The 27,905-nt window shown below is 40.2% G+C and overlaps 1 protein-coding gene and 1 pseudogene across 1 annotated transcript; both read right to left on the reverse strand.

The window, feature by feature from the left end:
* Nucleotides 1-940: 940 nt before the first annotated feature.
* LOC115795132 (C-X-C chemokine receptor type 3-like) overlaps nt 941-27,905 on the reverse strand; it is a 41,212-nt pseudogene continuing 14,247 nt past the window's right edge.
* Nucleotides 23,346-26,630, reverse strand: LOC115795131 (C-X-C chemokine receptor type 3-like). The gene is made up of 3 exons (XM_030750934.1): nt 26,560-26,630; nt 25,090-25,488; nt 23,346-24,979 (listed from the first exon to the last, which is right to left on the reverse strand). Exons 2-3 carry the CDS (start codon nt 25,486-25,488, stop codon nt 24,245-24,247), a joined length of 1,134 nt encoding a protein of 377 aa, XP_030606794.1. The 5' UTR covers nt 26,560-26,630; the 3' UTR covers nt 23,346-24,244.

Consider the following 27,905-nt stretch of genomic DNA (forward strand, 5'->3'; position numbering starts at 1 on the left):
CTGATTGGCCTGCAACAATGGGCCAGACACCCCATATTCCTGCAGGACACCCCAAGGGATGCGGTTGAATGCATTCTCCAAGTCTACAAAGCACATGTAATAATGATAATAATAAGAAGACTATTATAGCCCTAAAATAATCACCTGGAATATTTAAATTGTGTGTTTCAGATATCTGGAACTAGACTACAACAGAAATAGAGGATAAGTGAAAAAACTGTAAGTGGGTAGGGTAGTTAGATTTTCTGTAAACATCGCTGTGAAATCAGAGACTAAACGGAAAATCACTCATCAGTTTCATTTGGTCTGGAAGTTGTTTTTTTGTCATTTAAAAGACATTTGGGGGTTTAGTTTATATGTGTTATCTGTGTGTGAGTAATAATGGAGATAAGCCATTTTATTCAAACTTTAGTTTTTGGTGTTTAGAAAAAAGATGAATGAAAAGTACATTTTTTTCTGTAATTTCTTTCAAATAAAAAAGTTAAACAAATTAGTCTACAGGTTTTAAATGGAAACTGAAACCTGTCGACCACTGTATCTACTACAAGAAATGTACCATTTGGTGTTTTTTGAGTGTCTTGCAGTTTTTTTTTTTATAGATGTTTCCAAAACTCCTTGCATAGCTTTAAAAACAGGTATGTCTGTTTCAGTGAATAATTACCTAAGATTCCAATAATTGGCAAGTTGGCCCTGTGGGTGTTCTGTAATATTGGGAATGACCTCTGACTTCTATATCATTAAACATTTTCTGCATTTGAACATTTCGTACACAAAAACAGAAATCAATATATAAATGAATATGGCATAAAGTATATGCTGCTAGAAACACTGTAAGGTAAAACAGTGGCCCTTTACACAAAGAACACAAAAACACGTTTTTGTCTTCATGTCAATTTGGTTCAATTTGTAAACTTGTTCAGATTTGCTGTTTTTGTCTTTCTCAGATAGCGAGAGAGTTGGAGGTGTCAGCAGACTCGGACCAAATGGAGCTTTTTCTGCTCCTGACAGCAGATTGGAGTTTGGCACTTTCTATCTTCCAGCTCAGAGACCTGAGGATGCCCAGGAGCTAACGCCTGAACTTCACACCCATAAAACCATACAGGATTGGATTGAGGCAGCGGTGCATAAAACCCACAGTCATGGTCACTGTCTTAGCTTTCTCCAGAGATGTTGTGCCTGAACAAGTTTCAATGCTGTTGTCAAAATGAAACATTTCCACCAAGAGTGTGATGTTATACGGCATCCAGCAGAGAAAGAAAACCACGAACATGGTCAAGATGACTTTAAAATCTTTCTGCTTTTTAAGGCTTTGAGTACCATGCCTCAGCTGATGCAGGATGCAGGAGAAGCAGACAATCATGACAACTGAAGGAAGCAGAAAGCCCATTATGTGATAAATCAGGCGAGATGCCAACTTCCAAGAATCTTCTGCTGTTTCATTAATTTTGCGATAGCTGGGAATACACTCTCTTCTGTTTTGTCTGTCATCAAACACATCTTCTAAAAAGATCCAGTCAGTGACAGAGAGGAGCAGGGAAAAGAACCAAATCAAGCAGCTGGCGTGAACGACCCAAGGCTTCTTTCTGGAGTACATCTGGGTGGCGTGGACGATGGACAGGTAGCGATCCAGACTGATGCAGGTCAGGAGAAAGATCCCACAGTAGAAGCTGATCTAAAGGAATCAACAAAAGAGGAGTAAGTAATACTTTCGACACTCTGATAATCCTGATATAATACAGACATTTTTAAAGCATCTTTCCTCAGTACAATGCTTACTGTAAAAACACTTCCAGTGATCTTGCACAGGGGAGTACCAAATGTCCATCCATCACTTTGGGCATACTGTGCAGCCCACATGGGAAGAGTCAACAGCATTAGGACATCTGCCACTCCCAGTTGGAGGATGAAGGTATCTGTCACACTCCAGGTCTTCCTACTCCGAGCCAGTATTCCCAACAGCAGTCCATGTACCAGTAGACCAACAACAAACACCACAGAGTACAGAACTGGTATGAACACTGCTTCAAAATTCACACCCTCACTCAGGTCGCAGTTTTCACCCCCTTCACAACAACCATCATCAGAGTCGTTCCATGAGTAGTTATAAAAGTTCTCGTACAAATCAAGCAAGTCAAGGTCCTCCACATTCACACTAATTCTTTCACCTTCCATCATCTGTGGATAGAGAGAGGAAACGCCATTAAAGTTTTTCTCGGTTTCTTTGGTGCAATTCTCACATCAGAAAAGGCATTCTGACTACTCTAAATTCAGTTCTCAAATCAATAACGCATTTCCCCACCTTCATTAGCCTTTCTCATTGTTTTGTACACGCTGTGATAGTTTCTACTGATACTTGTTATTTGTTATTGCGTTGATGCATTCCTCATCTGAATCTCACAACTCCTCAAAACAGTTTGCACTTTTGTCAGTCAGAACTCTATATCTCTCACTTTACTTTTTTTGGTCTATTTTCTGATGTGTATATTCTGATTCTAATTCTTAAGTTTTAGTCTTCCCATAAATATGTAGTATATATTTTTACATATCTACAAAATAAACTTTATATATTAAATTGTGTGATTCAGATGTCTGGCTACAATAAAGCAAAAGAATAACAGACCTGAACCTATTTATAAATTTGCTAATAATTAATTAAAATAATTGTATTTCTACTTCTTGCTCTTTGCTTTATGTTAGTAAAGAGTATTTGCACTAATGTGAAGAAATAAATATGATAAAAATAGCTATGGGGTCGATGTGTGAGTAAGGTGCACATTTACACATTCTGTAAACGCTTCTGTGAAATCAGACCTGGATACATAATAATTTGCATTGTAAGTTTGCAGTTTTACTTTTGATTAACTGAATTACGTACCAGTCAACATAATGCAGTTCTGACCATTTCAGTCAGTTTATTGTTTTTATTGTTTTATATTCACTGTTCTGCTTTTTATTTAATGGAAGAATCTGAGGAAGAGAAACTGACATAAATATTTCCAAGAAGAAGCGTATAAATTTACAGTTTGAGAGAAATTAGGAGCCACAAAGAGCTAAACATTAATCAGAATCTTAATCATCTGTGACTTGACGTTATATAATGAACAATCAATCGTCCTTTTGCAAAGGTAAATTCAATTTAGTTCAACTCAATTTATTTATATAGCGCCAAATTACAACAAACAGTCGCCTCAAGGCACTTAAAGGTAAAGGATACAAGAGAGTAGTATTGCATCTATTACTGTCGCACTGCCTTATCCTTCACAAAATGTCAACAACTTACTCAGTGACAAAAAATAGGATTATCACAATTTATCACAGTTCAAACCACAGTACAGTTCAACTCGCTGTGGACTGTCATGGTGAATTAAAGGTATGTGTACAAACAGGAAAACAAATGAGCAAAGAAAACAATGTAAATCATTTGTGATCATTTAGTAATTTATAAATCACATACTTCATCACATTCATTTTTACAGAGAGGGGTCAGTGCAGTTAAAATGCACAATGTGATGTGTGTAATCTAAGGTAAGGTGGACCAAAATTCTATAATAACAATATACTCAAGAGAAATGAAAATTAGCTAGTATTGGATGATGAAAAAATAAAATAGGCATAAAATAAAAACATACCAAACTTGAAGTCTCTGATATTGTAGATCACAAAGCTGCTCTGTGGAAAAAAAAACTCTGCCTCCAGCAATTCCGATAAAATCATTTAAAGCCACTAAAGAGGAAGCTGTCATACGACAAAGACAGAGGCACACAAACCAAAACAGAAAACCCCTCCAGCACATTAGATATAGAGCACTTCGCACTCAGACTGCTGGCTTACTTGTGGTTCCTAGTATACTTAAGAGTAGAATGGGAGGCAGAGCCTTCAGCTTTCAGGTCCCTCTTCTGTGGAACCAGCTCAGACTTTGGGTTCGGGAGACAGACACCCTCTCTACTTTTAAGATTAGGCTTAAAACTTTCCTTCCATGCTTACAGGCTGGATCAGGTAACCCTGAACCATGCACTGAGTGTTTCTCTTTCAGTCACCTCTTTTCACTCTTTGTGTTTATACCCCACTCTACATTTAATCATTAGTTATTATTAATCTCTGGCTCTCTTGTTTGGTTTTCTCTGTATGTCAGGGTCCTGGGCCATTGGCCAGTGTATTGCGCCCTTTTTTTCCTTAAGGTTCTGTTTTTTGTTATATTCTGCAGTGTTTCTAAGTTGCTTATACTTTAGATTCCTAGTTTGTTATAGTTTCTGAATCCTGTTATCAAGGGCGTAGGAATGAGTTTACTGTTGGGGGGGACACATATTGGAAACCTGACTGATCCGTAAATACTTTGAGCAAAGCATTAAAAAAAATGCTATTTGACCTTTTACTTTCTTCTTTTTCAAATGTTTCTTGGGAAAATAGTATACCTATATAGGTAATATAGGTATATAGTATACCTATATTATTGTATGTATCATTTACATATGTATGTTTTATAATCGTAAAACGTGGGCAAACAAAATGGCTCGAGTCTTTTATCAAGCATAATGACCATTCAGGGGCTGTACGCTTACTTTATCAGGTGGCCGCACTGGTAAGCTAAATAAGCAAGCTAAATATTAGACAGTGACCATCCCAGGCCAGGATTAAGATGACTGAAAAATATTTGGTTTCTATATATATGAAAGTAAACTGACAACAAGCGTTCCTACGCCTATGCACTGCACTCACAGTGCAATAGACACTACTATCACAACCCCAGCAGGCATAAGTATTTTTTTCTGTGTTAGAATTCATGCGATTTGCAGCAAATTGACTTTGTAATTCCCACTTGTGTGACTTGTTTAAACATTCACCTCCTGAAAGTGAAAGTCTACATATGCCTCATGTTCAAACTTTCAGTCACAAAACTGACACTGGTCTCATTATTAAATCCAGTCATTTTCATTCTCAAAATAAAGCTTTGTCCTGCTGCAGTAAACCTGGCCCTAAATGGTCCGTTTATTTTAAAATTCCAACCTCTGTAAAAAAGTAATAGTTTTCACAGGTTGTTCTCATTTATTTGAAGTGCATAAAACAACAGGGTAAGAACACATTGGGGAAGTAAGAGGCACACTTTGTATTTCTTGGCATTTAAAAGAGATTTGAGGTTTTAGTCCATATGTGTTATCAGTGTGTGAGTAGTATATACAATAAATTATTGCATTCAAATTTTAGGTTGTTGTTTTCAGGACCAAGATGAATAAAAACAAATTTTTCTGCCATCTTTCTGTCAAATAAAGAAAATTAAATAAACTAGTTGACAGGCTTCAAATCGAAACTGAAATCTGGAGTTCCTAATCTAAGGAATGTACCAACTGTTTCATAACTGGCCTGTGGGTGTACTGTGACACTGGAAACAGACTTGTTTATGACTTTTAAAACAGAATGTGTTCTGCATTTGAAGATTTCACACAAAACATAAATCAATTTACAAGAAAATGTGGCATACAATACAAGCTTTTAAAACATTTTGAGATAAAACAGTAGCTCTTTACACTAATAATTCTCATGTTATCCTGACTTATTTATATTACAATACTGCCCAATTAAAAAAAAAAAACAAAGAAATGCTGAGCTGCCAACAAATGCATGTGTGAGTCCCAAGTAGACACAATGATTTCTTTCCAGTCACATTCAAATACTGATGCACTAAGAACTACAGAAAACAACACAACACACACGAGACAGAGGTGGTCACTGTCTTAGCTTTCTCCAGAGATGTTGCGACTGCGCAAGTTTCATTGCTGTTGTCAAAATGAAACGTTTCCACCACAGCCAAGAATCTTCTGCCTGCTAGCCAAATTTGTAATAGTTGTACAAACGCTCTCCTCTGCCTCGTCTGTCATCCAACCTACCTTCTAAAAAGGTCCAGTCAGTGATAGAAAAGAACCAAACCATCAGGTGGCTTGAATGACCCAAGGCTTCTTTTGGGAGTACATCTGGATAGCATGGACAATGGACAGCTTGTGGTTCAGACTGATGCAGGCCAGGGAAAGATCCCACAGCAGAATTTGATCTAAAGGTACAAAGAAAGAAATACTCTGCAACCTCTACTAAATGAATTGTGTGATAATACAGGTACTTTCAAAGCATCTTTCCTCCAGTTAAAAACATTTCCAGTGACATATTTCCCATTGTTTCTCCCTGCAGGTTTACTCCAGAGTACCCTCATTCAGAACAGTATGCAGCTGCCAATGTCATTTACCAGGAAATATCATTGCCAGAAAAACACAAACTCAGATTGTGACCTAGATTTAACCTCCTTAATGCAGCCTGAGAACTTTTTTTTTTTTTTCGTGGGATGCAGAACAAACCCAATAAAACAATGTTTTGTGGAAGAAAGCACTCTTTTAGCTGGAAACTCAAAATTTGGCTGAGATCACTTGCAGGTGCAATAAATCCCAGGAAGACAACTCTTTGAGTTTCTTGAATTTGTTATTATAGAAAACTGTATGTGGCATCATGGTGCAGTGGTTAATGTATTTGACTGACATGTGAAAATTCCCCAGTTTGAGACTGAGAGGAGACATAAACCCAGTATCAGGGGGTTACAAGCTAGTGTACTCCTTGTGTCAGTCCCAGACCTGGACAAATAGGAAAGTTGCATTTGGCATTAAAACAGAAAAGCAAAAACCTGTGCAATATCAAAGTTGCACACTTACTTGCTGTGGTCACCCAATACGGTTGCACTTGCAAAATTTTTTTGAGGCACCCTGTCAAGTTTAATGGAAGATTAACTTTCAAAATAAGATATGAGTTATAAGTTATGAGACTTACTTCAAGAATAGATTTGGCCATAATTTTTTCCTCAGAAACCGGTGTGACTTAGATAAAGATAAGAAAACAAATGGCCACACATCTGAAATAAAACCTAACACTCTGAGTGCTGCATTAGGTTAAGCTTCATTTTTACAGTAAAGCCTGTTTTGCACCTTTCTGTTTGAAAATCCAGACTTTTGTATCAATATGGCAAAATCAGGAAACAGAAACAATAAAACTAAATGAATGGCATGAATGAAGAAATGACAAATCTTCAGAGACACCAATTATGAACAAATACATGGTCATTCATGACCATCAATTAACCAGGCTAATAAAAAAACAAAAGGCCAAGTTACTACATAAATACTACCATGCAGATCAAGGCACAGTTTGATTGCATGGAAGTGGAGCGCCCTCTGTTGGAATGTGGTTTAACAGCAGTGCAGATCAGTCATTTGCTGGAGATTCAATAACATGAGCAGTGGCGACTCTTGTCTGTTCAAGTCCTAAGTAAAAATTCCCTGGTGGCCCCATCAACCAGTATTAATCACCTTTACTTTACTGTGAAAAACTGTTGAGCCACCTCTCACTTCTTAATATTTTGCATTTTGAGTCAGATTTTGGACATGGCTTTCATGTTTGTTTGTTTTATTTTTTGTTTTTTAAACTAATTTTCAGTCCAGTCCTTGTACCTGACCATTTTTCAGCACAATGATTTGTGTCTTAACTTTTGAGGACTCACAAATGTGTACTCCAATCCACACAAAAACAAATCAATTTGACCACACGGAAAACTATTTTACAAATGCGTACATCCAAACCTGAATAAATAGTGATCAATTACAAATATTTTTTTAAGTTCAGCTTCACAAATTCGCACAAATCCACAAATGTAAGCTCCATTCAAGTACTAGTGGGAAACTGGGACATCTGGGCTTCCTCTGCATTCCTACATTTTTTTTCAAATAAAGTAGACTTTGTTTGTTTGTCTGCTTTCTTGTTTGTTTTCTAAATATACAGAATAGCTCGCCAGCCCTCTATTAGAAAACATAGATTTACCAATTACAGATACTACTGTTAGGGATTATTTTTTACTCGATGAATAAAGGACAAATGTTTAAAATTAAACTCCAGCAAGTTAATTAATAAACAGTGGATCAATAAACAATTAAATAATACATTAGACAGAAAGCAACAGATAGAAAGTGCTGACTAACTTCTCTGTTTCAGTGCATCTTATCTTGAGGTTCAGCCACAGAACGTACAATTAAAACATCACCAACGTCACCGTGTTCTGTTATTAATCTGGACAAGATTGTTCTCAATAACAAATTAAAACATCAGGAAGAAGATGTGCTGGTGGGCGCCTGGGTGGCTTAGTGGTGAAGCCGGCGACCACATACACACGCCGCGTTGCGGTGCGGGCGGCGTGGGTTTGCGTCCCGGCCCGTCGTCAATTTGCCCGTGTGTTTTCCCCTGTATCTTTCCCCCATTTCCTGTCTCTCTCCACTGTCACAAAAAGCTGCTGTGGCCAAAAATGCAAAAAAAAAAAAAAGATTTGCTGACTCCACTGCTGATGAGAGGAATCTGGGTCATGAAAAACCAGCCTGAGTGACGAAGGCCAACTCATAGCGCCCAGAATTTGTTTATGTTTAGATAAGTGGCAGTACAGTATAAAGGTGTTATGGTTAGTCAGGAACATGGGCTCGGACGGACAGAGTGCGCAGACAGAGGCCTGTCTCCTCCTCTGAGTCCCCGCATGCATGTGAGATAACTTCTGACTCTTTAAAATATTTAAATGTCTTACTTTTTTAATTAAAGTGTTTCAGGTGTCTTCCTTCACAAACAAACCTGTTTACCTGTCACTACACAGTAGCCTATGTTGGTTATATGGTTTAAATAAGCTGCTGCTACATGCTGGATATTCTGCTTAGAAAAGTCATTCAGTGCTCAGCTGCAGATGGAGAACACCATGGTTGCACATTCCTGTGGATCCTCCTCTAAAGTGGGTATATACTAACTAATTTCAGTATATTTTGAATATAGATATAATCCAGGTAATGTGGAGTAACACTTTAATGTTAATCTTCCCATTCTCTGATAACAGCAGGCTAACATTAATGTTAGCTTAATAGCTAATCCTGAACATTTTGTCCTCTGAGTTCATCAAGTTTCAGCTCTGAGCTAACATCAGCTTAGATAAACCTTGGAGATGGTGATGAGCTCCTAACAGTAATTTTTTAACAGTAGTCTATTTTGGTCTAACAAATATTTTAACTTGAAGTACCAGTCAAAACGACACTTTCTCATTTAATGTTTTATTTTTTTTATTTTTTCCTAGATTATAAATTAATACTGAAGTCATCCAGACTATGAAGGAACACATAAGCAATCATGTAGTATGTAATGGAAAATTTGTTTTTCAACTCAAATAACCTCTGTGTACTTCTTTAGTATGTAATTGTAATTTTCTAGTACAAAGACTAAGTGTGCAAAGTAGGAAACAAATTTCTTTCTAGGTTGTGTCCAAGGCCATGACACACTTATTATCAGGCTGATAAGGATGTCTACAGCACAGGAGGACAAGGTGGGTATGCGTGTCAGGAGGCAGCAATCCCTCCCCACATATCTGGACGACGATGACCTATCTGGGTTCCCAGCCAGATCAGGGCCACCACCGGGCATGGACACTCCTTCCTCAATACAGGACAAGCTGGGAGATGGAGACCACCACAGCAGACCTTATATGTTTTCACTATTGTTTCTGTCTTTTTAATGGCAGCGCTCCAGAAGGGGGCAGCATAGCCACAGTTCACCTATCTCCCCATGTTTGTTTGTTTGTCTTTCTTGGATGGGTGTTCTGGAATGTAATTTCATTATATGTCTTGATGTATTATGACAATAAATTCTTCTTGATTCTTGATTCTTGAGATACTTCACGTGCCCAGCCTCCCCAATTAGCCAAGAACCCTATAGCCCAGAGCAGTGGAGGAGAGAATGGCACGATCTAGTGTGGGAGAGGGACAGCCTTCTAGCATCGTGGAGAAACAGACTCCAAAACGAGTAGCTCAGGGTCAAGCTCGAGCATAGCAGCCCAGTGGAGGAGTATCGGCAGGGGGCTCCTCAGGGGACACCGAACAGCATGGGTTCCGGCTTTAGAGCCACGGCATCATGGCCAGGATCTCCAGAGTGTTTTTTGAGTGGGGCCGCATCATATCCACAGCATGCAGTCAGGGGTCCAGGCGAATGTTGGTGGAGACGGGACTTCATGTCTGACCCAGGGTGCGCGGAGCCCTACGCTTCATGTAGGTTATCCAGGATGGGAGGGGAGTATTACACCAGTTATGGCCAGGAATGGTGGCATAGGGACTCCCCCAAGCAGAGACGTGGCTACGGCCCTGACCGGGGTTGGGGATCAGGTCATGGACCGGAGTGGCACCAGTCCAGTTTCCAATGCATGAGCCCACCGGGTGGGCGAGAGAGCATGTATAGGGGGCTGGTGCCTACCATCCCGGATTTTAGTCGCCCGAACCCCAGGGAGTTTGCGAGACTCCGAATGGCTCTGGAGAATCTTCAGAACGCTTAAAGTTCCAGATATTAGTTGACCATCTGAAATTGGAAGAGGTACTGCTAGTTGCAGATTCCTACACCAATTCGGATTACCCCTTTACGGACACTACCTTGAATCGGCAATATGGGCAGCCACACCAGCTTGCTCTGCAGCGTATCGCGGAGCTCATGGATGGGCTCAATATCCTAAGTGGGGACATGAAATCCTTTAGGTTGTTTGCTCTGAATGTCCGCTTGCTGGTGAGCATGTTAGAGTAGCTTGGCAGAAAGGAATAGGTGGATCTGGACTGTGGTTCACATGTCACCCGCCTGCTGGGTAAGCTACCACATGAGCTTAAATCTGGGTTCAGACGGTATATACACCCTCTGCGGATCCTGATCCCCACGCTTCGGGATCTGGCTTACTGGTTAGAGTATGAGCTCCAGATCCAGGAGGATATCGCACAGTACCGCCCCAAGAAAGACATTAATACGAGGCACAAAGATCTCAGGCCTGCTACGAGGCCACCAACCAAGGCTTCCATCCTCATGTTAGGTGCGGAAACTAAAACCGACGGAGGTGCAGCTAGAGGGTTATGCCAAACTGTGAGGAAGTTTTGCCCATTCTGTGACAATGACAAGCATTCGCTGAATAACTGCTCAAACTTTAAGTATCTGAGTACAGTAATCCCTCGCTACTTCGCGGTTCGCAGACTCGCTGTTTCGCGGGTTTTCAATCAATATTAGTGTAAAATATTTGCTGCGTTATTTTCGCTGTTTCGCGGGTTTTTGCGGTACTCGTTCTTCACATGCGTAGTACGTGTTGTACAGTAATGTATATACTTGGTGTATAAGTGTGTGGGGAGGGTTTATAAAAACTTAAAATAGTGTATAACTACTAAATTAATGTATAAGTATTAAAATAAACATAGCGTCCCTACTTCGGGGATTTTCACTTATCGTGGGTGGTCCTGGAACATAACACCCGCAATAAGTGAGGGATTACTGTACTGCGCAGAAGTGTAGTTGGATACAGGAGAATAACCGTTGCTGGAGGTGTGGTAGGGAGCACAGAGCCTCAGACTGTAACCTGAAGATGCTCTGTAAATCCTGTAATAATAGGCATCTCCTCGCCCTGCATTATCTTAATGCACCAATCAGTGGATGGAGGAGAGAAGAAGACGGATGACGGGGCTGTGGAGGCCAGTGAATCTGCACCTACCCCAGCGGTAGAGGAGGTGTTCTACATTGGCAAACCATTGCAGGGGAGCCGCATGTTACTCAAAGTCACCAAGGTCATTCTGCGGCACTGCAATCAAGCCTTGGAGACTTATGCGGTGCTGGATGATGGGTCACCTTATTGCTGAACCCAGCCGTGCAGCAACTGGGGCTCCAGGGTCAGCCCGAGGATCTGCCCTTGTGGACTGTGAGACAGGAGCAGCATGTGCTTACTTGCTTAGGGTCAGTCACATTTTCCATCTCGCCCATGTCACCCGTGGGCTGTCCAGATAAGGTGTACCGCATAGAAGGAGCCTTCACGGCACCGAAGCTGGGGCTAGGGTAGCGCACCTATCCGGTTAAGGTGTTGCAGCGCAAGTACCGGCATCTGAAAGGGGTACCTAGCCCATCATTCAAAGATATTGTCCTATTGCTGCTGATTGGCTCAGACTACCCCTCCCTGGTGACTCCGGTTGAGTCGGTAGTCTTGGGGCCCCCCAGAGCACTTGTGGCAGTCCGCACTCGCCTCGGGTGAACGCTACAGCGGCCAACCCATAACATCAAGGCATATCTTCATGAGCAGCACTGCCTGTTCACCAGTTATCGAGCCCCACCAGCCAACATTCAGCAGCATGTCGAGAAACTGTGGCAGTTGGATGTGCTGCCATGGCGAAATGAGAAGGCTGGTATGAGGTCGCGACAGGATCAGGAGGCTCTTAACTGTTTGGAACAAGGGACAGTGCGGGTCAAGGTGAACGGCATTTACCACTATGCTACCCCTCTACTGCGTGTCTGAAACTTCCCAAACTTGTGGGCACCTAAGGAGGCGGTGTTGCCTCGGCTCAGGAGCACTGAGAGGTGATTGGCCAAGACCCCCGACATAGCCTGAGTCTACAATGCGGAGATCCAATGACTCAAGCAGACTCACTATGTCGTCAAGCTACCACTTGACCAGGGCCAGACTGCTAATAGTTGGTACATCCCGCATCACCTGGTTGAGCACAATGCAAGCATCAAGTGGTTTTCAACTGCTCTTTCCAATCCAAAGGTGTCGATCTGAATGGGCTTCTGCTTCCTGGCCCAGCGCTCAGCCCCACCCTACTCGCTGTTCTCCTGCATTTCAGAGAACACAGCGTGGCCTTTAGCAGTGACATAAAGGGCATGTTTCATCAGGTTAGACTCTTGCCAGCAGATCAACCTTTACTCCGCTTTGTATGGAGAGACCTCAAGCGGGATGAACCGCCCACAGTTTATCAATGGGCTGTGCTTCCCTTCGGTACGACCTGTAGCCCCCGCTGTGCGATCTACGCCCTGTAGAGGCACGTTACCAATCACACGCGACCCAGTCATCCAGTGAGGGATGCAGTACTAAAGCACTTCTATGTGGACATCTGTCTACATAGTGTGGCCTCAGTGGAACAGGCTAGGGCTATTATCCGTCAGTTGCAGTCACTTCTGGTGGATGGGGGCTTTGTGCTGTGCCAGTGGGCTAGTACGCATCCGGACGCCATCCATCACCTTCCAGCAGGGCTGAGATCGGCAGGTCCCGAGAGGTGGATAGCCCAAGGGCACCCCGGCCAGGCCGAGTCCGCCCTAGGCTTGCAGTGGAACTGCCATCACGACAAACATCGGGCGGCCCTGACAAGGCCAGATTGCGTAATGCTGTGCTCCATTTTTCAGGTGCTAGTGAGCCAGTATGACCCCCTTGGGTACCTCATACCTTATACCACAATGGCCAAGGTCATCGTCCAGCATTTGTGAGAGAAGAGGCGAGACTGGGACGATCCCGAGCTTCCTGAGCACCTATTTGCCGCGTGGCGAGGGTGGGAGAAGTTTACCGAGTATAACCCTCCCAAGGTGCTACACTAGTCCAGCATTAGACACCATGGACTGTCAGCGGGAGATACATGTGTTTTGCGAAGCCTCAGGGCAGGCCTACAGCTCGGTAGCCTGCCTCCGGTCGGAGAGGCCCAGGCAGGGAGTGGAGGTAGCTTTCATCACTGCCAGGTCTAGGGTCGCTCCCAGGAAGCAGCAGTCGATCCCGTGTCTAGAACTATGTGTTTCCTTGACAGGAGCCCAAGTGGCCCAGCTCCTCAAGACTGAGCTCACGTTCCCTGCACAGCGAATTGTACTGTGGACGAACTCAACCACAGTACTAACCTGGCTGCAGTCCGACTTGTGCAGGTACAATGTGTTCGTCGGCACACGTGTGACCAAAATCTCACGGAGGGAGACACGTGGATGTATGTAGAGTCAGCCTCCAACCCTGCTGACGATATAACTCGAGGGAAACCTCTCTCCACCCTAACACCTGAGAGTCGTTGGGCCCATGGGCCAAGGTTCCTGGGGAGTAGCCCGGACATATGGCCGTTGACTCCTCCTCTTCAGATCAGTGCAGAGGAATGCAAGGAATGCAAAAGAACGGTTTTCTCTGGTCTTACAAGGGGGGGAGGGCAGTTCTCTACCTTCAGCGAGCTACTCGCCACGGCTATCCAGAGACTACACGGGGTGGCCTTGACTAGCGCCAAGGCTGAGGACTACCACCAAGCTCAGCATTCCTTGCTATGTCAGGTGCAGCTGGATTGCTTCCCCACGGATTACGTCCAACTGCAATCCCCTGCTACTGGTAAGTCTAGCTTGGCTTTTATCTTTTTGGTTCATTTATTTTTGTTTATTTTGAGGTTGCGTGAGCACTTACTATTGTAGTTTTATTTATGGTTTTATGCCTATTTTTGTCAAATAAAGAAACTGTGTTAATCTAGAACCATATCTCTGTCCCAGTGTATAATTTCGAACCTGTGCAATTATTAAGGTGTTTGTTTTTTTTATTTTCTACACTTAAAAGTAATACTTTCCAGAGGGTGAAATTCCCTCCAGTGGCGTTGTCGCAGCAATTTACTAAAACATTGGAAAAAGGGCCTTGACCACATCGTCACACTAAGAACAGCCCGCTGACTACCTTGGCCCCTGAGTCTGACACCGGTGACCAGCTCATCCAAGTAGGGGGTCGGTTTCGGCACAGCAGTCAGCTAGAGCCAGATGCAGTGCATCTGTGCCAAACATCCAATCAACCATTTGCTGATCCAGGACTTCAACCGACGGTTGCATCACCCAGGACTGAAGAGAGTCTCCGCGGAGATTCGTCGTAAATATTGGATCCCAGGAGGCAGGGAGGCTATCCGGCATCTCCAACGGAAGAGCTCGGAGTGTCAGAAATGGAGGGACAAGCCACAAGTCCCTAGGATGGCTGACCTGCCCCCCTTGCGACTTTGCTTGTACCAGCCAGCCTTCTACTCTACAGGAGTCGATTGCTTCAGGCCCTACTTGGTAAAGATCGGTAGGAGGAATGAGAAGCGCTGGGGGATTCTGTTTAAATGCATGACCACCTATTGATCTGCTCTTGCACCTAGATACAGACAGCTTCCTGATGGCATTAAGACACTTCACAGCCAGAAGAGGCAAGCCTTTCGAGCTACTCTCCGACAGGTGTGGGATGCACCCGTGCCACGCGTTAATCAGAGTAATCAGCCAAGTGAATGAGACTCCGAGCGCGGCCGTAGCTTGCTTTGGAGGCCAGCAGAGGGTGCTATTGGATTGTTGTAATGAGTGTACCTGCTAGTTACTGTGCACTATGTGTTAAGTCTGTGGCGTAATGTTATTTACTGAGCTATGGTTGCTGTGTTATGGTTAAACCTCTTACATATGTGATTTGTTATGTTTAGATTGTAAGGCTGCGGGGTGTAGTCACATGTGCATTTGTTCTGATGTAACTTTCATATAGTTAAACCTGTTTTGGTGGTTCTTGTTTCAGACCACAGAAACACCCACACACCTGCACCCCCAATACGCATCTACCCCCGCAGACCCATACTACTACCCCTACGCATCCACAACCTGGTGGAGCTAGGAACAACTGTAACTGCCTTGGTGGTGGGAAATAAAGCATTCCAGGTAAGACATCCGTGTCTTGCCACCTGCTGCGGGTCCCAATTCGACAATCCAACATTACAAGTTTAGAGGGGAGGCAGCCTGCATCCCAACAAGAGGTAACTCTTGGTCTTCCTTTCCTGGGGCGGTCCTGATGAGAGCCAGTTTCATCATAACATTTGATGGTCTTTGTGACTGCACTTGAGGATACTTTCAAAGTTCTTGAAATTTTTTGGATTGACTGACTGACAATCATTTTTCTTTATGTAGTTGAGTAGTTCTTATCATAATATGGATTAGCTGTGTTTGACTTTCCTATATTATATGACACTTCACATGGTGATTATCGAGTTGCACATAAAAGGCAGCCATATGGAAACTTGTTGGCACCAGGCTGACCTTAAACAGAAGGATAGAGAGAACTTTTGTGATAATATAGGATGAACCCAAGGTTGTCTTTTTCTTTTGTAGAGGAGACTTCTGTAGCAAGATTTCTGTCAGTTCCAGTAAAATCTTCTGACTCTTCATCTTTATTGCCTTGTCTGACATGGACTGCTTTGAAAATGTCAAAATCCCTCCAGTTTCATAACAATCAAATTTCTTGGAGACAAGTGACGCAAGAGCACGATTCACTATCACGTCCCGTGTGTTCAGTTTCACCCCAGTGGTGATGCGGGCCATTTGTCGCTGTCGTTTGTCGCTCCTCGTGTGTCGAGCCCCTTGGAGATTTTTCATCTAGGTGATTAGTGGCCTGTCACTGGTTTGGAGGAGGAATTCCATATCTCTGTGTTGTCTGTCTCGTGTGCGTATGTGTGTGTCTGACCTTTTTGTCGCTGATCTAGTCATTGTCCTTATGATAATTTTTATTTGCAGTACAATCTCACACCCAATAACCTTCTTTTCTGCATAAGAGTGTAATATATGGAGTTCTTCCACTGTGGTAGAAAGAAAATAATTGAACTCGGAAACCAAACTAAATTTCTGACATTTATTGAAAGAAACCTTTGTATCAACATCAATACTGAAAAAGAAAAAAACATTTCATTTATACACATGTGTGGGTAAAATCTCTCTATTCCAGCCAAGGGCGGGCTGGGGTTGAAATTCAGCCCGGGAGCTTGGTTTGGAGAGGCCTTTTATCTGATCGTACAACGGAGCAGCAAAAGGGGGAAAAACGATCGTCAACCCCCCCTTAGCTGGTGTCTCGCCCTTCACCTCTCCTAATGGTGTGCTGACTGGGCTGCAGTGTTAATTTTGACAGCAAATTTTGATTTAGTTTTAGTCATAGTCTTTTGACGACAATGTAATTTAGTTTTAGTCATAATTTAGTCATCTGAATAGTTTTAGTTTTAGTCTAGTTTTAGTTGACGAATTATCGTAAGAATATAGTCGACTAAATCTACAGTCGATTTAGTCGATTTAGCCAACTAAAATATAAAGGTTGTAAATTGTAAATGCTTTTTCTTCAGTTCCCTTGAATTAGTCATTATACACACACAAAATTAAACATTTATTCAAAGTTATGGAATATTATTAATAATATTAACATTAGCGTTTCACCTGCTTCCCACACACCTGATCATTAACACCACCTTACTGAGATAATAAGAGTGTTTTATAGCAGGACACGATCTGAAAGATACAGGGCAGGGTTCAGGACTAAGATTAGGAAAGGCTAATCCACCACGGTGCGGTGATTTTTCTCTAAACACAAACGCTAAACTGGGAAAAACACTTTACCCTGCATGACATTAAAATGCTTACCTTTGCATGGAGATCTGGGTGACTGGTTTCTACATGTTAAGATTTGTCGTGTTTTTACCCGAGATAGTCGCCCCACATGGTTTACACATCGTTTTGTTTGTCACAATGTCAAAGGACAAATGTGTCCATACATCGGCTCTTCTCTTTCTCCCTGCTGACATTGTTTACATAACTTAGTTCTATGGGAAGTAAAGACAAATCACAGGCTAGTTTGGTCTTCCCGGGTTTAGAGCAAATTTGCGCAAGTGTGCATTTGATTGGATGTTTTCCTAACTTGTCCTGCCCTGTCACAAAATTAAATCAGTTCTGATTGGATGTTTTCCTAACTTGTCCTGCCCTGTCACAAAATTAAATCAGTTCTGATTGGATGTTTTCCTAACTTGTCCCGCCCTATCACAAAAAAAGATCAGTTCTGATTGGATGTTTTCCTAACTTGTCCCTTTCACAAAATTAAATGAGTTCTGATCGGATGCCCTCCCCGCCAAGCATTTTCCTCTCATTTTCATTTGTTCACAAAGTGTCAATTAATTTCATCATCCTTTTTATCCTTTTAGGTAGTTTTTAGTTATGTCTTGTTTTCATCATGAAAAAAATGGCAGTTGACAAAAACTAATATTTATTTTAAAAAAACACTCAGCTGTCATTTGAGAAAGAGAAGCAGAAATAGCTGCAGTCGCTATGATATGTAACAATCATCTTTAATAGTGAACAGTCATTGGTTATGCCATTGCTGTTTGTTTAGGAGGATTTGGACCCGGAAATGATGTCAGACTTAAAGACCGGATTAACACTGCTTATGGCAAACCATTTTAACACAAAATCCGTTTGTCTGACTATCCGTAATTACATTGCAGATAGCAAAAACTGCATTTTGAGCAGACAAAACTACATTTTGACTATCCAGAATAGTAATTTAAAGGCCTTTGCAGGTGTTTTGAGTTAATTAGCTGATTAGAGTGTGGCACCAGGTGTCTTCAATATTGAACCTTTTCACAATGTTCTAATTTTCTGAGATACTGCATTTGGGGTTTTCATTAGCTGTCAGTTATAATCATCAAAATTAAAAGAAATAAACATTTGAAATATATCAGTCTGTGTGTACTGAATGGATATAATATACAAGTTTCACTTTTTGAATGGAATTACTGAAATAAATCAACTTTTTCATGATATTCTAATTTTATGACCAGCACCTGTATGTGTGAACTGTTCTGTCTGAACCTGAAACAGTACACCTGTTTTGACACTGTCACTCTGCTGCCACCTTCTGGACAGAAGTAATCCATTATGACAAAATAAATATTGCCTCAGATTTTTGTCCAGGTTGCAATGATGTACCGTTTGGTATCCACAATGTCAAAAGTAAAAAACAGAACTATATGTCATAAATCTGACAATACTTTTGTCAAAATATCACATACACAGAGCTAAATTTAGTCATTCAAACCCCCCCTTTTTTGAACATTTCTAAAGCAGTTCATCAAAACAGTTCATCAAAAGTGTTTCTAATAAGAAAGCTATTAAAACTTAAAATGTGTGTTCTTTATTTGAGATATTTATTTTATATTTTTTATTTAAAAACTGAGATCCACATGAACAGATAATGGGATATATTGTCTGGATATATTTTATTCAGTTTATGTACCCGAATAGCCTCGTCTAAAAAGAACTGAATAAAAAAAAAGAAAACAAATGAGATATGGATTGTCTATGTATATATGATTTTTGTGTAGGGTTTGTAGTTCACTTTGCATTATTTTATTTAAATTTAAAATAGAAAAAGACAATGAATTATCAACAGTACACCTGAGTACCAAACTGCATCGCAACAGAGATATGAATTTAAAAATTTTGATTTTTGTAAAATTTTGGTGACCTTGGCTCAAATCGTTTTTGCTGAGTTACATTTCTAACAGACTGACAGAGAGACAGACAAATGAACAAACAAACTGGGCACTGAGTAGAGTGCACACCTCACCCACCCCAAATTTTCTATGTGCCAATATTACGCTGCAAAAGATACCACCCAATGTTGTCATACTCCATCAGGTTCATCTATATTTTGGTATTAGTTGCATGTCACTGGCTTTATTTCTTACTCTACAGAAGTTTTGACCCAATAATTTTCAGCTTTCTGGGTCATGAGATATTGATTCCCCCTTTGATCATGAACAAACTTTGCAATATGACAGAACTTATGGTCAAGTTGCTCCCTAATTCTTTTTAAAGGATTCTGACTTATCCTCATAAGGTCAAACATGAATACGTGAATTCTGTCCCTGTCTCACAGTTGTAAAGAATCCTTTTACAAAATCATGGATCCAGATTATGAAGTGGATCTCCACCAAAATGTAATCAATTGTTCTTTGTACCACCACCAGCAACTCCAGAAATATCATCAAAATCTATTCATAATTTTTCGAGTTATCTTGCTTACAGACAATCAGACCAGCACAACCAAAAACATAACCTCCCTCCACCTATCGGTGGGTAAGGTAATGAGAGGTGGCTCATTATACACTGTATGCCATAAATAATCTGACACCACAAACAACAACAGTCCTATAAAACAACAGCTGCCAGCGTCCCGGCCAGTGGCTGCAGAAAACATCTTTTCTGCAGTGTCTGGTCCCAACTGTGACTTCCTGCCACACACTGGACTCCTTCACCTTGTGGCCAAGAATGCTGGTTACCACTAGGCTGCTCTGCCAGGCAATTTAACTCATCTTAAATATCAACATAAACAAAAGAAATAATGTGGAAGTTACATTAGTCTTTCCCCCTCGATTAATGGTAAACCAGCGGTATTTAATTATTTACCGTTAGATGTTATCTGCTACACTTCTTTCTTTCTTTCTTGTTGTCATTACATTTATTTAAACAGAAACATGCACACCACTTGAGAATGAGTTTAGTCAGATCTGGCCCTCTTAGGGACGTGAGGTAAGGTTTGTCAGCCTTAACAGTTTATAACTTTACTGCGGTTAACACAATTTGCTGTTTCGCTTTTCTCTTTATGTGCTCTCTTTGATTTCAGTTTACATGGTGAAGATGTGAATCCCCAGATTGCATAATGACATGTCACTGTGTGTTCACTGTGCAGTGAGGGAAATTCCCACAGCAGCATGGAATGTACAGACAGGACACAGGAAGAAATAAAAAACATGTGGTGATGCCATCAGTCAGGTGACAGAGCAGAACGGTGGAGGAAGGGTGCTGCAGCCTTTTCATAGTTTTCTGCTTATGCTCATCTAAAGACTCATCTATGTTTTTGGTAGGGAGAACTTTGAGATGCTTTGTGCATAGAGGCAGCTGTAAAAAAAAAAAAAAAATCAGTAGGTGGGAAAAGAACAAAGTTAATGAAGCTACAGGACAATGTACATCCTGTATAATGACAATAAAGGCATTCTCTTCTATTCTAGAAACTTATTGTGATGATAATAGTGCATGTTTTGCTGCACTTAGAAATCTGCTCTGCAGGTTATGACCTGCCATGCTTGACTGGTTTCAAAGCCTAACAATTTTGAAATATTTAACCATGTTCAATAATAAAGTGCAGTTTCGCTACTGAGTGTTCTTCTGGAAACCTAATGTACAGTCATTTCACTCTTGAAAATAAGCTGTTTCCTCTTCTCAGTGCACCTATGTTCCTTCCTCTCTCTGGTGTGTTGTAAATTTAGAGAGTTTATAAGAACATGGTCTAATGTGAGGAAATGGTGGTTGTCAAAAGCAGCAAAAACACTTCATGTTTAAGACATAGTCAACGGTCTTGAGCAACACAACAAAGCGAAAGATTATTTCTCGCTTCAGCTTATCCAGTAATTAAAATAAACAAGAGCAGCTAATTGGGTCTTTTTATTCAAGAGTACCAAACCTCTCAACCACATGAACATAATCTTTGGGAAGCTGAGGTGAGCAAAAAAAAAAAAAAAAAAAGAGATAGAGAAAAATTTGCATTAAACCTGATAAAAGTTAAAGAGCATAAACACTGTATGATGAAAACAAAGCTAAGTCTTGTTGTCCCCGGTTGACTGGGTTTGCAGACAGTTTCTTTAATCTACTGTACTCGCTGTTGCCTCAAGACTAAAATGTTACACGTCACATTAATGCCACATTATATCTCAGAGTTTCCATCCATTCCTTAAGATCTCTCTCCTTAAGTCATGTGGTTGAGAGAGTGCAGCTGCTTTTAATTATTTTGTTTCAGATTCCTGTCAAAACACATTAGTTATTTCTGCAGAAACTGCTAAGTGTGAGTTTACATTTTTATGTGTCATTCTTACATGCCTTCTTCCCGTTTACCGAACATATATTGTAGATTTTTTTAAAGTTATTTTCAGTTTCTACAGCCCATTATGAAATTTCAATACATACAGAAAAAGAGAAAGAAGAGACAGAAAGGTTGCACAGTCTTGTGTCCCTTCTGTCACAATATTCACTACATGTTACAGCCATGCTCCTATGGAAATAATGCCCAAAAGCCTGTTTAGACTAAAGACTTCATGAGTAAAAGACAAGTCACACACTGGTCTCATAATGTGTTTTGAATACTGCTTTTGTGTTTAGAGCAAGTAAAAAGAAGGACATAATGCATGCTACAGCTAATTCAGTTACTGTATGTTGGCTGGCTCCTCTCCTGCAGTGGACTCTGCATACAGTTGGCAAGTAACTGTAAGCAGAGCAATGGTATGTTAACAGGAAAGCTTACATCACTGAATACTCTTATGCTGTATAAGGTTGCAGTGGAGCAGTGTATACTGACAGGCAAGAAACTAACCAAAGCAATGATTTGCTCATTTAACTGTTCTTAATTTGTTGGCAGATTTTAGCCCTGCTCTAAATGTGTGTTATATGTTTAAAACTGGTTTTACGTGTTTGTATTAACCAAATTAAATCCACAAAAATGTCTTATTCACTCATTTAAGTGTTTATTTGGAATTTTTATCTTACTGTTATTTGCTGCTCAGAATATGTTTTTTCTATAATGTTCTATGATGTTGCACATTAGCCAACACACACTTCACAGATTTCACATTTTCCAAACAGTTTTCTGTATATAGCTCAGCAAAGATTTCCAAACTGCGTGCATGCATTATTATTATGCCTCAGAAATTAAGTAAAAATGCTGCAATATGCATCAGTGAACTGTTTTTACAAAAAGCAATTCCACACACAAAACTATGCATACATTATGTACTATGCATATTGTGTAGGATAGCCACTGAGACTTAGAAAGTCAGAGAAAAACAGCAGGGCCAGTTGGCATAATTTCAGCATCACATCTCATCTGCTTTCTTGCAGTATGCATGGGAAATAATCTGTCTGCAAGTCTAATATTTCTCTGGAATCCCTCTACAGATATGTTTTATTTCTTTCCATATATACCAAAATGTAAATGTATCCATATATTTTACAGTAATTTTATTATAGTTGGTTTTAAATACAAAATTTTTGAAACAGTGTGTAAACATGCTAAATGAGCTGTGCATAGTCAATTTGAATTTTGAAAGATGTAGTTCTTGAATGTGCTTTGTGTTGACCTCTGCTATGCAGACTTTGTGAAGAGTTTTTAAAACAAATATTCATTACAAGAACTTCTGCTATGGGTTTTGTTATTCAAATGTTTTTAGTTATGTTAGTATGTATATATTTTCACAGGTTTGAGTTTTAGAATTTAGGTATGAAAGTTAAACAAACTAGTCGGCAGGATTCAAATGGAAAGTGAAACCTTCTTTTCTTTTTTCTTTTATTTGTTTAAAAAGGGACCATGGACAATGAACATGTTGCCATTTGATGCATTGTATCTGGAGACAGGTACACCTAATCAAAGGAATGTACCAAGTGTTTGATGTTTTTTTTTAACTGTCTTGCAGTTTTTATAGATGTCTCCAAAGCTCTTTGCATGGCTTTAACAACAAGTAAGTCCATTTCAGTGACTAATCACCCAAGATGGCCCTGTGGGTGTACTTGTCAAGATTTGGCTGTGTGCAGGCAAGCTTGGACCCAAAAGCAGAACTCCAGAGACAAGAAATATACTCCGAATCCAATTTTAATTCTGATGGCACACAGGAATACAAAACAAAAAACATCTGCAGAGCAGGAACTAGAGAGTAGCATGTAAACACAAGGCAGCGAGACACACAGCAATGAGATAACAACACAACAAGGGGAACGAGGGAAAACTGAGGGCTTAAATACACATGCAGGGTGATTAGGGAAAGAGGACAATACTGGAGCAAACAGGTGAACTGAATAAACTAATGAAACAAGGGAAGCAACGCTGAACACAATGCACAAGAGACAAGACTGACAAAACGATAGAGGAACTGCCTAAACATGACACAAACGCACACTTGACAACAAGACGAACCACAGGGACTCAGGAAATGCAATAAACTGTAAGCAAGAACATAACTCGGGTAACCAAGGTCTGAGGTCTGAGGCTGCACATGAAACCCAAAATGGTACAATATCCCATCACAAACTAATAATCAAGGAGACATTAAATAACAAAATTAGAAGGTCCAAAAAAATGAAAACATGACTCACAGACCCAGATCATGACAGTACTGTAGTACTGAAAACAGACCTGTTTATGTTTAAAGAAAACATTTCACAAAAAAATAAATAAAACAAGGCATAGAACGCATGCTGTTTGAAACCTTTTAAGAGAAAATAGTAGCTCTTCACACTAATAGTTCTCATGCTGTCCTGACTTATTTATGGTACAGTACTGCACTGCAATCAAAAGAAGAAATATTATAAGCTGCCAACAAATGCAGGTGTGAGTCTCAGATAGACAAAATTATTTCTGTCTCTTCACATTCAACCATTGATGCACCAAAAACTACGGAAAACAGCACAACCACTGCCTGTTTCAGTAATCTAACAACAAAATACAGAAACGCACATTGCAAATAGGGATGTTCATGTTTTTCACTTCATGTCAATTTGGGTCAATTTGTAAACTTGTTCAGATTTGCTGTTTTTGTCTTTCTCAGATAGCGATAGAGTTGGAGGTGTCGGCAGACTCAGACCAAATGGAGCTTTTCCTGTTCCTGACAGCAGATTGGAGTTTGGCACTTTCCACCTTGCAGCCCAGACACCTGAGGATGCCCAAGAGCTGATGCCGGAACTTCACACCCATAAAAGCATACAGGACTGGATTAAGACAGCAGTGAATGAAACCCACAGTCATGGTCACTGTCTTAGCTTTCTCCAGCAATATTGTGACTGAACAAGTTTCAATGCTGTTGTCAAAATGAAACGTTTCCACCAAGAGCGTGATGTTGTACGGCGTCCAGCAGAGAAAGAAAACCACAACCACAGCCACGATGACCTTGAAAGCTTTCTGCTTTTTAAGGTTTTGAGTTCCACACCTCAGCTGATGCAGGATGCAGGAGTAGCAGACAATCATGACAACTGAAGGAAGCAGAAAACCCATTATGTGATAAATCAGGCGAGATGCCAACTTCCAAGAATCTTCTGCTGTTTCATTAATTTTGCGATAGTTGTGAATACACTCTCTTCTGCCTCGTCTGTCATCAAACACATCTTCTAGAAAGATCCAGTCAGTGATAGAAAGGAGCAGGGAAAAGAACCAAACCATCAAGCAGCTGGCATGAACAACCCAAGGCTTCTTTCTGGAGTACATCTGGGTGGCGTGGACGATGGACAGGTAGCGATCCAGACTGATGCAGGCCAGGAGAAAGATCCCACAGTAGAAGTTCATCTAAAGGAATCAACAAAAGAAGAGTAAGTAATACTTTCCAACCTCTATCAAATGAATCGTCATATAACACAGATATTTTCAAAGAATCTTTCCTCCAGCACAATACTTACTGTAAAAACACTTCCACTGATCTTGCACAGGGGAGTACCAAATGTCCATCCATCACTTTGCCCATACTGTGCAGCCCAGATGGGCAGCGTCACCAGCATCAGGACATCTGCCACTCCCAGGTGGAGGATGAAGGTATCTGTCACACTCCAGGTTTTCCTACTCCGAGCCAGTATTCCCAACAGCAGTCCGTGTCCCAGTAAACCAACAACAAACACCACAGAGTACAGAACTGGTATGAACACCGCTTCAAAATTCACACCATCAGTTCGGTCACAAATATCATCCCCCTCACAACAACCATCATCAGAGTCGTTCCATGAATAATTATAAAAGTTCTCGTACAAATCATGCAAGTCAAGGTCGTCCCTGTTCACTGTAATCTTTTCAGCTTCCATCATCTGTAGGCAGAGAGAGGAAATCCTATTAATTTGGTTTGACCATTTGATTTGTGATATGTCTTTCAGCCACATGGTCATGATGTCTGTTTGTGTTTGCACAAATTGAAAATAAAAATCATATAGATGATGAAAATATTATTTTTATTTTTTGAGGTTTTCTTAAAATTTTTACATTCTTAGCCAGTTGTATGTCAGCTAAAGGCTTTATTACAGCAAGGCAAACCTGCTGCATTAGACATCCACTGCCTTCAAGATAAAGAAGTTGGAAACACTTTAAAAATATTTACAGGTAAAGAACACTGTGCACTGAACCTGGAGATATATTACTTTGCTTTGTAAGGCTTATAATGTTATTTTTGATTATCTGAATTACTTTCACCAATCAGCATAAGGGAGTTATAACCATTTTAGTCATTTTGCAGTTTTTTTTGCATTTTTTTGGTGTGTGTGTGTATGTGAGGGGGTCATTTTAGATTCATTATTCTTCCTTTTTTTGAAAAATTTTATGGTCAAATTTGGGGAAGAGAAACTGCATTTCCAAGAGGAAGTATATGTAAATTCACAATTTTGCAATAAAATAGGAGTCACAAGGCTTTTAACATTAATCAGATTTTCAGTCATCTGTGACTCTTTTGTTAAGGTAAAGGATATATATATATATATATATATATATATATATATATATATATATATATATATATATATATATATATATATATATATATATCAAACTGTCGCACTTCAAATCAGAGCACACAGTTTAACCTGCTTTGGACTGTTACTGTGAACTAAAGGTGTGTGTACAAGCAGGAAAACAAATGAGCAAAGAAAACAAAGCAAAGCAAGCATTCTGCATCAACATTTGTGATCATTTAGTAATTTCTTAACTGCATACTTCATCCCATTCATTTGAATGGGATGAAGTATGCAGTTAAGAAAGGACAGTGCAGTTCAAATGCACAATGTGATGTGTGTAAGGTAGACCAAAATTCTATAATAATGACATACACATAAGAAATGCAAATAGCTATAGGATAATTTCAAAAAAATAGGTGTAAAATAAAAACATACCAAACTAGAAGTTTCTCATATTGCAGATCACAAAGCTGCCCAGTGAAAGAGCTCTACCTCCAGCAATTCTGATAAAAGCATTTAAAGTCACTAAAGAGGAAGCTGACACAAGACACAGACTCAGACACACAAACCAAAACATTGCTCCTCCTTATATGGCAGATGATGTGTGAAAAAAATTGTTAATTAGCACTAATGATGTTATTGGGACAATGGATGGATATTACACTGTGTGTTTCAGATATCTGGAACTAGCCTACAATAGAGATAATCTAATCGATGTATTAATTTGCTGTAAAAGTATAAACTTTTCATTATCACTGTTGTCCTTCTCCTTATGTTAGCAAAGAGCCTTTACACCAATGTGAAGACATGCATATGATAAAAACATTTACAGGGTCAGTGTGTGGGTACAATTTTCCGTGAACATTTCTGTGAAATCAGAGACCAAATCTGAAAAATTTAACATTTAAAATACATTTTTGGATTTTGACTTTATGTACAAATATTAAATACAGATTTGTTATCCATATGTAATATTTGTAATAAGTCATTTTATTCAGATTATATATAAAAAAAAGATAAATGAAAACTAATTTTTCTGCCATTTATCTGTCAAATGAAGAAAATGAAACAAAAGAATCAACAGGCTTCAAATGGAAGCTAAAACCTGAAAATCAATACACCTATTCAAAGGAATTTACCAGCTGTGTTTTTAACTTTCTTGCAGCTCTTGCCTTTTCCAAAGCTCTGTGCATAGCTTTAACAGTAAATAAGTTCATTTCAGTGAGTAATCACCCACAATTCCTTTAATTAGCCTGTTGAACAATTTCAACATTTTACATAAACATAAATAATATACAAAGAAAAATGTGGTATAGAATACCTGCTGTTTAGGATTTTGCTAGCTTGCGTAGCTCTTAGCATAAGGTGAAGGAGCACAGGGGTGCCTAATCAGCGCAGTTCCTCTGTTACTGATCACTTCACATGCACAGCTGTTAAATACAGAAAATGCGACTAGAGAAATAATTTCGTTGCATCGTTTTGGCGCCCCCCACTTGTGCGGCGCCCCTATGTATTGCATATAGTGCATACCCACTTTTAGTGCCACTGTCTCCCATCAGAACTCGGATCCATTCTGTAAGTGCGCTCTCTTTCTCCCACTCTTTATTATATATTTTTTCTATATTTTCCCCACTTACTGGAGCTCATTCTTACGCTGCCTCCTCAATTTGGGCTGTTATGAGTGTTTGTTTGGGTGTGCGCCCAGTCAACTTGGGCAGGACCGATCAACGGGAAACGGGGGCTTGGAAGGGACAAACTACCTACCACTTGTCTTTTGCTTT

Source organism: Archocentrus centrarchus, chromosome 16, assembly GCF_007364275.1.
Source record: "Archocentrus centrarchus isolate MPI-CPG fArcCen1 chromosome 16, fArcCen1, whole genome shotgun sequence".
In the NCBI taxonomy this organism is placed as follows: domain Eukaryota; kingdom Metazoa; phylum Chordata; class Actinopteri; order Cichliformes; family Cichlidae; genus Archocentrus; species Archocentrus centrarchus.